At 38.5% G+C, this 14593-nt stretch overlaps 1 protein-coding gene across 4 annotated transcripts in view; it reads right to left on the bottom strand.

Annotated features, from left to right (window-relative positions):
* unc80 (unc80, NALCN channel complex subunit) overlaps positions 1–14593 on the bottom strand; it is a 1852146-nt gene that overhangs the window by 1786977 nt on the left and 50576 nt on the right. For all 4 annotated transcript variants that reach the window (XM_090404461.1, XM_090404464.1, XM_090404465.1 and 1 more), the window contains exon 3: positions 4375–4423. In XM_090404461.1, coding sequence (XP_090260587.1) covers positions 4375–4423 — 49 coding nt within the window. The remainder of the gene's footprint in view (positions 1–4374; positions 4424–14593) is intronic.

Raw genomic sequence — 14593 nt, 5'->3', positions numbered from 1 at the left:
ACCCTGTTGGTGAGAATGACAATATTATTATTATTATTAATTCACACCTATAGGGAGTCCAAAGACTCATCGAGGGAGGACTCATCTACAACTTTGTCTTCACCACTCAATCCACCAACTGACCTCAACTACACCAACGTGCCATCTACTGCCGACAACCACCACCACTAGTATTTCCACAGACAATCACAAACATCCATGCCCAAGGCAGGATTCGAACCCGCAGCCTTTTGGCTGGAGAGCAGATACGCTAACCACTCAGCCAACCAGGCTGGCAATGTAGTCCAGATTTGGAGGATGAACAGGCATGTGGAGGTATCAAAACAAAGAATTAATGTGGAATTATAATGCAGCCAAGCAAATAGGAAAAGAGTGATAATTATAGAAGATTTCAGTTATGGCAATATAGACTGAGATGACAAGTTAATAACTAGAAGTAAAGAAAATGAGTTTTGAGTGTTTGAGGACAACTACCTCAGGCAGTATGTAACAGAGGACACAAGACGATTGAGGGTCTTGAATTTGATCATCTCATCCAAGGATGTTATTATAAATGAGGTGTCAATCTCCCTCCAGTTGGTGAGAGAGGGATGACGAAGTGATTACCTGGGTGGTTGCCAACCATGTGAGGACTTCTGTGAGGAAAGGGTATATGTGGAACTAGAAGGCTGGTGATTATTAGGAGCTCAGGAGACAGCTTGCAGCTGTAACATGGAATGAGGAGTTGGTGAAAAGGAGATCAATGTTGTTTGGGTGATATTCAAGGACTATCTAGTAGAAGCAATGTTTAAATATATTTCAAAGGTCAGAAGGTTAGGTGTGAAATGAATGAATGAAGAGATTAAGCATGCAATACAGAGGAAAAAGGAATTATGAAATAGTTCATATATAATTTTTTATAAGTTTTATAAGAATTCATAAAATAGTGGGAGACGGGGGGGGGAGAACAAGAGGTCATACCTGTAAGCTATATAAGGAGGGTGTGAACAAGGGAGTGAGAAGCAGGGTTTTTTTGCATGGAAAGTTTTGAATTTTTGGAATGGATTGAGTGAGTGAGTGTGGTATCTATAGAGATTATCTTCAGGACTGAATATAGTGTTGTACTATCTTACCTGGGTAAGTAGTGCAACACTAGGGCAACTCATAGCAAAGGTGGAGCAAGATACCAACACTCCTATCGCAGTATCTCCCAAAATGCAAAACACATCTCCTTGTGGATATGTATACTGTAATGCATTAAGGGATTGGCCACTACCCAGACTAGTTTCAACCTTTATTGAGGTCTCTTCAGTGGGAGCCAGACTCAGAGTAGGAGATACCAGGCAGAAGCAGCAGCAAGTCATCTTTACCTATAGAAGTTGCCAAAAGGTTTACACCTTTTTTTATTAAATTACTCTGGATTTAGAGAGTGCAAACTTGGTTTACTCACACTGGAATAAAGGATTAAACTAAATTTATTATAGTCTAACCTAGTGAAAAATAATCTTTCAATATCTTTCTCTAAATCCAGAGTAATTTAATAAAAAAAGGTGTAAACCTTTTGACAACTTCTATAGGTAAAGATAACTTGCTACTGCTTCTGCCTGGTATCTCCTACTCTGGGCCTGGTTCCCACTGAAGAGACCTCAATAAAGGTCGAAACTTATCTGGGTAGTGGCCAATCCCTTAATGCATAACAGTATACATATCCACAAGGAGATGTGTTTTGCATTTTGGGAGATACTGGGATAGAAGTGTTGGTAGCTTGCTCCACCTTTGCTATGAATTGCCCTAGTGTTGCACTACTTATTATTATTATTATTATTATTCAGGCCTCCAAGGAGTCAAAAGACTCATCGAGGGAGGTCCTTCCTAAGACATAAAGTCTGTCAAGACTCATCGAGGGGAGGTCCCCCCTGAGAAACACAAAGTTTATCATACCACTCTTTAAAGTCACTGACCGTTCTCGCTCCCACCACTCCATCAGGCAATGCATTCCATGGCTCAACCACCCTCCACACAAAGAAACCACTCCTTACCCTCTTGCTCACAGTTTCCTTTCGTAACTTCCAGGGATGGCCTCTTGTCATCACTCCTTCCCGCTGATCAACCAAGCGAAAGAACTCCCCAGTGTCAACCCTGTAACCACCTCTCAACAGTTTAAAAGTCTCAATCATATCACCTCTCCTTCTTCTATCCGCCAAACTCTGCAGTCCACATTCTCTCAGCCGATCCTCATAACTATCATTGTACAGTCCTGAAACCATCTTTGTCATCCGTCTTTGTATCCTTTCCACAGTTAATTTATCCCCTTCAAATCCTGGGGACCAAATCTGAGAACAATAGTCCAAGTGTGGTCTGATCAGAGACTTATACAACGGAATGATAACCCTCTTATCTCTGCAGGTCAGTGTCCTTCTCATAATAGCAGCAATCCTCTGTGTTACCTTCACCACCTTTGCAATATGTCCCCTAAACTTCAGGTTTCTATCAATCATCAACCCCAGATCTCTTGTCTCCCCTACTTCCTCCAGTATAACTCCTCCCATAGAGTATGCAGCATCCCATCGATGTTTCCCAAACCTCAAGACCTTACATTTTGCTGCATTAAACTGACACCCCCATTCATTTGCCCATCTATCTAGCTTATTTAAATCCTCTTGCAGGGCTACCACATCTGCGCTATTACTAATAATCCTTCCCAGCTTCGCATCATCTGCAAACAACTGAATATCCCCCTGCAATCCACTGGCTATGTCATTGATATAAAGGTTAAACAATATAGGTCCTAGTACTGAGCCCTGTGGGACCCCACTTGTAACCCTCTGCCTCCTGGAAACTGCTCCACCATACACAACTCTCTGATACCTATCAGACAGCCAATCCTGAATCCAGTTGACCAATCTGACATCCAGACCCATGTGCTGCAACTTAAATATCAGCTTATCATGTGGCACCCTGTCAAATGCCTTCGCCAAGTCTAAGAAAATTGCAGTATATGCCTTTCCCTCATCTAATGCTCTTGTAACTTTATTATAAAAGGCTAGCATATTGCTAAAACAAGAGCGTCCTTTCACAAATCCATGTTGATTCTCACAGATAACATTACCCTCATCTTCCCAATGCTGTACACGGTCCCTCACTACTTTCTCCAAGATCTTAACAACTACTGATGACACACAGACTGGCCTATAATTAGACACTTCCAGTCTGTTACCACCCTTATGCAATGGCACTATCTTACCTTCCTTCCATTCCCTGGGCACCTTTGCCAAAGCCAGACTTTCATTGTAAAGCCACGTTAAAGGTATTGTCAATTCGCTAGCACATTCTCTCAAAACTCGTGGCGAAATACCATCCAGTCCCACAGCTTTACTGACATCCAGAGTACTCAGTATCTGAAACACACTCTCCTCCTGTACCTCCAGACCTCGTACCAGTCCTATCCCTCTAGCATTAAAACTGACTCCTCTAGGATGAAATACTCCAATAAAGTGTTCATTGAACAATTCCACTATGTCCTCTGCATCAGTCACTCTATTCCCATTTTTATCCCACAATATCATTCTTCCACAGTCATTTCTCCTCCTACTGGCCACATAGCTAAAAAATTCCCTAGGATTTTCTTTGGATCTTAGGGCCAATCTCCTCTCATATTCCAGTTTCGCTTTCCTTACCACACGAGTCACTCTTCTGGCCTGTGTCTTATATTCTTCACCCATCCTCTCTTCACCTGTCTCCTTATATCTCTTCCATAGCCTCTTTTTCGCATGCAGTTCCTGTTTAATGTTGTTTGTCATCCACTTTACTCCAAATTGCGCCCTCTTCTTCACTCATGGTATACAACTTACCATTGCTGATAACAAATATTCTTTCACAATTTCCCACGCACTGGTGATATCCCGGCCGTCCAATTCCTCCCTCCATGAAACTTCCCGAAGTTGACGTCTAAGACTATCCCAGGTAAGATAGTATAACACTATATTCAGTCCTGAAGATATTTTCAGGCACAAACTTGGTTTGCTCACACTGGGATAAAGGATTAAACTAAATTTATTATAGTCTAACCTAGTGAAAAATAAACTTTCAAAGTGTCTATAGAGAATTTGAATGGTCTTAAGGCACAGTGTGATGAGCTGTGTGTTATATGACAAAAGAGACCTCCTAGATCAGTCTGTTATTATTATTATCCTAAGACTCCATGGGGTCTTAGGATAATAATAATAATAAATAACGCCATTAGGCTCATTTCATTCTGGAACTAGGGCTGTTAGCAGTATAATAAAAAAAATAGTACATAATACATAATGTTAAATTCTACATTAAATTAAATTAAAAAACAGTACATAATGTTAAAATGAATTTAATAAACTAATCAAAACATTTATTACTTACCATACAAGATGCTTCATGGAGTTTTCCAAATTTTGGACGTATAAATGGGCTAGGGGGGGAAAGGTACATATATATTTTATTTCTCATTGCATAAGAAAAACTGAAATCCTAATTTAAGCAGATATTTAAGGAATGGATAGAATAAACTTAGAAATAGCAGTCTACTCATAATGGGCAGACTGGCTATCAATACAGTATCTCTAATATCAGGGCATCACATTTTTACTTGAAGGAACATCACTGAACAAAGATTAGAACTTAAAACGCCATTATACCTAAATTTATAAATTTTGCTCAAGCATTTGACTGTACTGATAAAGAAACATTACATTAATTATTAAAAGTTATTTAATTCCAAACAAATATTTTAGAATAATCAAAGAAATGTATAAGGGAAGTAAAAGTTGTTATTGCATAGCAAATAACATCCAAACGTATGAGATAAGATCTGGTGTAAGGCAGTGTTGTGTAACGTCTGGGTTACTGTTTAATAGAGCCAATGATTGGATTATGAGAAAAGTTACAGGTGCAAGAAGATGAATTAAATAGGATCCTATATCACATTTAGAAGATCTAGATTATGTCGATGACACAGTTTTGATATCATCAAAATACAATGATATACAAACAAAATTTGAACAGCTGAAATGGTTAGTCTTAAAATAAATATGACTAAAATCAAATTTCATTAACTTAACAGAAATAAATGCCATAAAGAAATCAAAATCAATTAGTGTGCTGTAGAAGAAGTTAAAAATTTTACATATTGGGGGCAAATGTACATACTAAAGTTGTAAATGACAGGAATATTATGCAAAAACTTGCAAAAATTAATACTACTTTCAGAAAATTAACTAATATATGGAAATCTTCAAAATATCATAATAGAATAAAAATAAAGATCTTCAATAGCAATGTTAAGGCCCTATTATCATATGGATCAGATACATAGAAGCTGACCAAAAAACAGGAAACTAAATTCAATAGTTTTCAAACAAAAATGAGGCCTGAATAATAATAATAATAATAATAATAATAATAATAAAAATGCCAGCCTGGTTGGCCGTGTGGTTAGCGTATCTGCTCTCCAGCCAAAAGGCAACAGGTTCAAATCCAGCCATGGGCATGGATATTTGTCATTGCCTGGAAAGATACTGGTGGTGGTAGTGGGCAGCAGATGGCGTTGGTGTAGATGATGGTAGTAGCAGTTTGTTGTAGTTAGCAAATTGCGTAGTGGAGACATAGTTGTAGAGTAGGTGCCCTCTCTCTCTCTCTCTCTATCTCTCAATGAGTCTTTGGACTCCCGGGAGGTGTCATGTAATAATAATAATAATATAATAATAATAAAATGTCTGCAGAAAATATTAAAAGTATTTTGGCCCCAACGTATAGCAAATACAACCAGTTTTATTTGTTAGCAAAAAAAAATTGGTTGTATTACGTCGGTTAGCAAAAAAGCTAACCAATGTAATAAAAATAAAAATAAAAAACACAGGTGGAAAGGGATTGGACATATGCTGAGAAATGACAGCAAAGAGATTTCTAGAGTGGCTCTGGCATGGATCCAGAAGAAAACAGAAAAGGATCTGGTGGAAAAAAGTCACCTTACTCCATTTAAGTTTTCAAGAGGATTTTCCTGGAATCTGCTGCAGCTCTTACCAACTATCCCAAACTTAACAAATATGGTTGTATCAGACTATCCCTCACAATGGAAACCCTTATCCACAGACAGTCAGCCAAAATGCCAAGAACACCCATCAAAGCTAATAGATGGCATAATTATAGGACTTTAGGTCTTCCTGTATCTCTCCTGTTTTCATCTTTGTTACTGGAGTGTGTCTGCATGCACATATTTAATACCAGTGTCTTAATCGGTGAAGATGTCAATTTAACTTCAGCGAAATATAGGAAGTAATAATTAAATATATTTAGTTATTTTCAAGTCTACATTGTTAATTTCCTTAAAGAATGTACAATGCCAAAAAACAGAAAAGCCTAAATTAACTTGGCAGAGAATAACAGAAGAGGAAAGAATGGCTGGTTGGAAGAGCTGGAGAGAATCCGAACTGGCAGCTCGGGACAGAGATATCTGGAAGAAATGGATCTCAGCCTTAAGTGCCACAAGACACAAAAAGTATAAGTAAGTAATTATTATTTGACACCTATAGGGAGTCCTAAGACTCATCGAGGGAGGGCACCTACTCTACAACTCTCCATCTCCACGACTCAACCTCATCCACCAAACGCCTCATCTACACCAACGCCATCTACTGTTCTCCACCACCACCACTAGTATTTTCACAGACAAACATCCATGCCCACGGTGGGATTCGAACCTGCAGCCTTTTAGCTGGAGAGTGGATACGCTAGCCATTCGGTCAACCAAGTAAGTAATATCAATTTCAAAATGTTTTAAAAACATCCATAAACATATGAAAAGGAATAAAACTTAAATAACACATCATAAACGATTAATAACAACAACTACTCATGGATAATGGCTATGTTTTTTTTTTCCTAATCCTGCATATAACAGTGTAGAAGAAAAATAGGTCAATATATCAAAAATTTTAAAGCAATTGATGCTACAGATGTTACATAGATACAGTCTTTAATTAATGATTTATCATTATTAATGTTAAATGGATACCTTCATGGAGTCTGAAAATTGTTGAATACCGATACTAACCATTCATGTTATAGGATTAATGGAGTGAATTCGTCATGAATGAATTCTTCATTATTCATACAGTGGCCATCATACCTCTCCTTAAACTCACTCACTAACAAAGTGCTCTAGACCATCTCTGGCAACTCATTCCATTCTTCCTACTCTTTTCAAAAAATGTCCTCACTCTCCCTTCTTGTCATATATTGAAAAATTTCTTCTGCATCAATCAAATCTAACCACTCAGCCCACCAGCCTGGCTGGCCGAGTGGTTAGCATATCCGCTCCCCAGCCAAAAGGCTGCGGGTTCGAATCCTGCTGTGGGCATGGATGTTTGTGATTGTCTGTGGAATACTAGTGGTCGGTGATAGATGGCGATGATGTAGTTGCAGTCAGTTGGTGGACTGTGAGTGGTGGAGACAGAGTTGTAGAGCAGATGCCCTCCCTCAATGAGTCTTTGAACTCCCTGGAGTGACAAATAATAATAATAATAATCAATCCTCTAAAATCCTCATGATAACTTATGTATAATAAATTTAGTTTAATCTTTTATCCAAGTGTGTGCAAACATAGTTTGTGCCTGAAAGTATCTTCAGGACTGGGGCAAAGTGGTACAACAACGGGCGACTCCTTGCAAAGGTGGAGCAAGCTACCTACACTCCTATCTCAGTATCTCCCACAATGCAAAACACATCTCCTTGAAGATATGTATAATGTTATGCATTAAGGGAAGGGCCACTACCCAGACTAGTTTCGACCTTTATTGAGGTCTCTTCAGTGGGAGCCAGGCCCAAGTGGAGATACCAAGGCAGAAGCATTAGCAAGGTCATCTCCTCCTATAGGAGTTGCCAAACGGTGTGCCACCTTTTTATTAAATTACTCTGGATTTAGAGAAAGATGTTGAAAATTTATTTTTCACTTGATCAGACTATAATAAATTTAGTTTAATCCTTTATCCAAGTGTGCGCAAACATAGTTTGTGCCTGAAAGTATCTTCAGGACTGGGACAAAGTGGTACAACACTGGGCAACTCCTTCGAAAGGTGGAGCAAGCTACCAACACTCCTATCTCAGTATCTCCCACAATGCAAAACAACACATCTCCTTGCGGATATGTATAATGTTATGCATTAAGGGAAGCGCCACTACCCAGACTAGTGGCCCTTCTCTTAATGCATAACATTATATATATCCACAAGGAGATGTGTTTTGCATTGTGGGAGATACTGAGATAGGAGTGTTGGTAGCTTGCTCCACCTTTGGAAGGAGTCGCCCGGTGTTGTACCACTTTGCCCCAGTCCTGAAGATACTTTCAGGCGCAAACTATGTTTGCACACACTTGGATAAAGGATTAAACTAAATTTATTATAGTCTGACCGAGTGAAAAATAAATTTTCAACATCGATAACTTATATGTTTCTATTGTATCCCCGCTCTTCTGCATTATCAGCTAAGCTGTATAACAGACAAATCTTCAGTCTATACTGAAAGAGATAACTCCAAAGATCAATCATCATTTGTTCCTTCACCTATGGATCCACTCCTCCATGGCCCCAAAAAAACCCAGGTGACCAAATCCAAGCACAACAGTCCAGATGTTGATGCATGAAAGCATTCTGAACAGGAATGATAACTTCCTTCTAAATGCTTCCTAGTGTGTTTTTTAACATTCAGATTATCTATTCTTAACATAAGGAAAATGTAAGGGAGAATATCAGAAGGTTATTGTGAAGAGTGTAAGATAAGAGTATAGTGGGAAAGATTGTCAGTGTGTTGCCGAGGTATGACAATGATGAGCTGAAATGGAGAACCAGAATCATGAATGGTATGGCAGACCAGTTGTGTGAGAAGAAGAAGAGAGTACAGTTTGTGGCTGTATGGCATGTGTTTTCAGGGAAGAATGGAATTATACACATGTGATGGATTGTATTTGAATGGCTTTGGAGTGAGTGCACTGGAGAAAGTGTTACTAAATGGAAGTGCAGTGCATGATGCAAGCAAGAGATCAGAATTAAGAGATGAAGTGAAAGATCAGGAGAGTGGTATTATTATTATATATATATGCTATGCTGAAATATACTAAGATATACTATAACAACATATGTTTTCTGTGCACACTACAAACTAAATAGACTAATGTCATTACAGTACAAAATGATAAACTGATCTTTTGGGAACAAAGAGACAATACCGGCTTTGTATACATTGCAATGTCAGAACACAAAATACTAACAGCAAAACACTTATATCACTATGCAGCTATGCTAAAACATTATTTCGATGCCAACTACAGGACAGCCAGAAATACATGCCATATAACAAGACCTCAGACAACAAATTATATCACATATAAATATAATAATCACTATGGAAAGGCCACTTGAAGCATCTGCATCCCAGATACATGAACCTTACAAACTACAATAGCCTGAAAAGAGCCTTAAGGACATACTATGAACAAGAAACATGCACCCTACACACCTTACAAACTTAATGAAACACAATATATTACTTCAGGATTTCCAGTTCAGCGACTCCAAATTATCACGCATGTGTGTGTGCTTGTGAATGAATTTCTCAACCTACGGCAGTAGTCAATATCAGACCTACCAAATTTCTTCCCTTCTTCTGCCTACTTCCAACATAGCAATCAAACCAATAAACAATAATTAATTGGTGTCATCCTCAGCTAAGTTTAATAAAAAAAGCTTCGAGGATGCAAACTGAGAAATTACATCTCAAAGAGATCAACAAAAAGAAAAAAAAAATCCATCTATTACATTTCAGTGCTGTAGTTACAGCACTTAAATACGTTAAAGCAAAAATTGTAAATATATATAACTTATTGTTATTGTATAAATCAGTGGTCACCAAAGTGGTCGATATAACATTGTTAGGGGTCGATTCGGGCTCAGAGGTCGATAGAAAAATATAAGACATCATTGTACGGGTAATATTTAATTCGCTTAGCTTGAATTATCTCCATCCTGAATGACAATGCAATTAAGAGTGAATCGTGGGAACAGCGACATGAATAGGACCTGTAAGATGGAGCAAGGTCATGAAAATAGTTACGGAGGCCAATCAAGTAGGCCAAAATGACGTACTGTATTTACCAACAAGCATCTTTTTTGTTTATCCTATTATATTTACATAATAGTAAAATAGAGGGGGTCAATAAAAAGTCAAGAAACTCTTGAAGGGGTCGAAGGTCAAAGAAGTTTGGCAACCCCTGGCATAAATGCTGTAAAAATGCAACGTTATTCAACCATAACTATAAATTGCCAACTACAGTAACAGTTATTAATACATTAAACAGAAAAAAAAGAAAAAATTATATAAATTTTATTGTTAGAAAAAAAAAAAAAAAAAAAAAAACTATTAATAAATAAATCTACAGATTTATTTATTAATAAATTGGTTACTAATTAGGAAAAAAATAATTTTTTAAAAATTATTTTGTACAGGCAGCACCCCCACTTAAAACTTCAAGGGCCACCACTGATCCATACCCACAGCCTTTTGGCTGGTGAGCAGATATGCTAACCACTCGGCCAACTAGGCCAGTGCTGAAGTGAGAGATGAAGAGAGAACTGGAATACAAGAGGAAGAGGGAAAACAGGGGAGCCCATATCAACAGGGAATTATGGCACAGGGAGACTGGGTGTTGGAAGTAGCAGCAGTGAATATATGTATGGAGATGATCAGCATATAAATGGAATAGACTGCAATGCAGGTGGGGAAGTTGAGATTGAGTAGATATATTGTGGTTAGCAGTGATACAGTTGATTGGGCAATGGCAGGTGTGGTGGGGAAATTGCAACCAGCATATGGCTTGGATAGACTGGTTAGAGACCTAAAAAATGAACTATTGTTTATTTACAAATGCCAAAAGTATAAGAAATAAGTGAGATGAAATTGTTTCACTGATTAAGTTTATTTGTCCAAAATCACTGGAATAAGTGAAACATGGTTGAATGAAGATGATGTTCTAATGGGAATGGAAATGGGAGGAAACAATGTTTTTTGCAAGGAGAGCAGGGGAATTATGTCCACATAAAATAGACATGAAAGATGGAAATAGTAGCAATGGTTATGAGGCAGTATGGAGTAAACTGGAAGTTCACAGGAATGCTAATTTAGTTGGATGTTGCTATATGACAGGGAAAGTGGGGGGTTTATAAAGATATATATAAACAACTTGCATTAGTGAACAAAGGAATGATAATTATTATGAGCAATTTCAATTGTGGCATTATAGATTGGAATGAAGACACAACACTTGGGAATAAGGACAATTAATTTTTTAAGTTCTCGAGAGATAATTATCTCAGGAAGCATGTAAAGGAGGGCAAGCAAGGATCGAGTGTTTTAGATCTGATAATTTCATCCGAGGATATAACTGTGAGTGGGGTTTCACACTTTCTTCCAGATGGTAAGAATGATCATGAAGAGTTCACCTAGGTTATGGGTAATCATATGCAGACTTGTGTGAGGAAATGATATATGTGGAAGTACAAGGCTGGTAATAATTACAAGCTTAGGAGACAGCTTGGAGCTATAGCATGGAATGAGAAGTTGAGTGGTAAATAAATAAATGGTGCTTGGGAAATGACAAAAAAACACATAACAGCATCAATGTGTTCCAAAGGTCAAAAGGTTGAATAAGGTAGGTGTAAAATGGATGAATGAAGAGCTTAAGCAGGAAATCTGGAATTAGAAGGCACTTTGGAGGCAGTAAAGGATGAATAATGGCAATAATCAGTTACATAAAAAGTATAAGATCCAATCCAGAAGAGTGATTCAGTTAGTAAGGACAACAAAAGAGCAGTATGAGCAGAAATTAGTAGAAATTGGCATTATAGATTGGAATGAAGACACAACACTTGGGAATAAGGACAATTAATTTTTTAAGTTCTCGAGAGATAATTATCTCAGGAAGCATGTAAAGGAGGGCAAGCAAGGATCGAGTGTTTTAGATCTGATAATTTCATCCGAGGATATAACTGTGAGTGGGGTTTCACACTTTCTTCCAGATGGTAAGAATGATCATGAAGAGTTCACCTAGGTTATGGGTAATCATATGCAGACTTGTGTGAGGAAATGATATATGTGGAAGTACAAGGCTGGTAATAATTACAAGCTTAGCAGACAGCTTGGAGCTATAGCATGGAATGAGAAGTTGAGTGGTAAATAAATAAATGGTGCTTGGGAAATGACAAAGAAACACATAACAGCATCAATGTGTTCCAAAGGTCAAAAGGTTGAATAAGGTAGGTGTAAAATGGATGAATGAAGAGCTTAAGCAGGAAATCTGGAATTAGAAGGCACTTTGGAGGCAGTAAAGGATGAATAATGGCAATAATCAGTTACATAAAAAGTATAAGATCCAATCCAGAAGAGTGATTCAGTTAGTAAGGACAACAAAAGAGCAGTATGAGCAGAAATTAGTAAATCAGGTGAAGAAAAATCCTAGAGATTTTTAAGATATGTGGCAAGTAGAAGGAAGAATGATTATGGTAAGATGATGTTAATGGATGAAAATAGTAGAATGGTAACTGCTGAAGAAGACATGGTTGAAGTATTCAGTGATCAGTTTATATGTGTTTCATCCTGATCAGGGTGGAATCATGAGGAACTTAAGTGTAGAGGACACAGCTTAATTGTGAGTGAGAAGGAGGTATTTGAGGAAATAAATAAGCTTGATGTCAATAAGCCAATAGGATTTGATGATGTCACCATGCATCTTAAGGGAATGTTCCAGGGAATTGGCAGTAGCATTGGCATGCCTGTTTAATAAAAGTCTTACAACAGCACAGGTTTTCCAAGGCAGTGGCAGTGAAAGGAGGGTAAAATTGTTCCACTGCACACAGATGGTGATAAGGCTAAAGCTTCAAATTATAGACCAATCTGTATATCTGGAGTTGTGGTGAAGATACAGGAGAGATTGGTGAGAAGTAGGATACAGAAATTGGCTGATAACAGCAGTATTCTCTGTGGTTATCAGCATGGATTTGTCAAAGGGTGATCATGTTTTACTAATTTACTTATGCACTATAACAAGGTGACAAATACCTTGGAGAGAGAGGAGATGCATATACAGTGGCGTACTTGGATTTTGCAAAATGTTTTTGATAGACTGCCATACAACAAGCTGTTAAATAAATTGAGATGGATGGAACTGGATAACAAACTTCTGCGTTGGATCAGTGACTGGCTGTCAAATAGGTATGAAAAACTTGTATATTGGGGTGCAGTATCCCAAAAGAGGAAGGTCACCAGTGGTGTGCTACAGGGGTCAATTTTGGAACCATTGTTGTTCAATTTGTATATTGATGATATTTTGATGGGTTTAACTGGTGATATGCAGCTTTTGCAGATGATACAAAACTGGGGTGGGCAATGCATTGCCTGAGTGTGTTGTGAATGTAGACACATGAAATCAGTCTAAGGCACTGTCCGCACGGTTAGTCTAGTGGCTTTGCGCTTCGTAGCCATATGCCTGGGGAAGGAGTGTCCTGGGTTCGATTCCCATCGCCGACATGAGGAGCTTAAGGATCTTCCTCAGCCATAGACAAGTTAGCTAGTCTTGGTCGTGGACAGCAGGGTCCCCCCCCCCAGTTTATCTGGGGTTTTTCATCCCGCAAGCAGGCAAACTGGCCCTGTGAACACACACGGATCTACAGCCATAAATACTTAATCCCCCATGAGGGGACTCAACTCACCCCAATAGGGATGGGGGAGAAAAGGGAGGAAACTCCATATGAATAAATAAATAAAGTCTAAGGCACTGTTTGATGGGCATTATGTGTGATAGTGTGTAACTCCCACGATGAGTCTCTGACTCCATGGAGGTCAGAGGTTATTAATAATAATAATAGCATTCAAATTATCTATGAGCTATTGTTCTTGCTTTTGTAATTTGTCCTCTGAACTTGAGCTGTGCAATCGAGATGCTTGGTGAGACATCTGGAAAGATTAGAGAGCAGAAGGAGGGTTGGTGGTGGAATAAAGATGTACAAGTGGCAGTGACAGCTAAGAGGAAGGCAAAGCAGAAGTGGGATGAGTCAAGAGTGGAAGAGGACAGAGAGGTGTACAGAGAGAGAAAGCAAGAAGCCAAGAGAGTTGTAGCACAGGCGAAGGCCATGGCATATCAAGATCCGTATGATCAATTAGAAATAAAGGAAGGACAGAGAAAAATTTACCAACTAGCGAAATGTAGAAATAAAGCAGCAAAGGACATCTTACATGTGAGGCAGATCAAAGACGCTGAAGGAAGAGTATTATGGAAGGATGTGGACATAAGAAACAGATGGAAAATATACTTTGAGGGACTTTTGAATGAGGAAAATGCAAGGACTCACATAGAAGATGGACAGTCTTCTGAGGGGATGGTGCAGAACATTAGTAGAGTGGAAGTGACGGAGGCCATGAAGAGGATGAGGAATGGAAAATCGGTGGGCCCCGACAGAATTCCAATGGAGGCATGGAAGACACTGGGGGAAGAGGGAATTGACCTGCTGTGGGACCTGTTCATGAAAGTTTGCCAACA

This window comes from Typopeltis vanoorti, chromosome 14 (assembly GCF_054136105.1).
Source record: "Typopeltis vanoorti isolate ZY-2024b chromosome 14, IOZ_Tvanoo_1.0, whole genome shotgun sequence".
Taxonomy (NCBI): Eukaryota; Metazoa; Arthropoda; class Arachnida; order Uropygi; family Thelyphonidae; genus Typopeltis; species Typopeltis vanoorti.
Note: the sequence above shows the minus strand (reverse complement) of the source record. Positions and strands in the feature narration are given on the sequence as shown.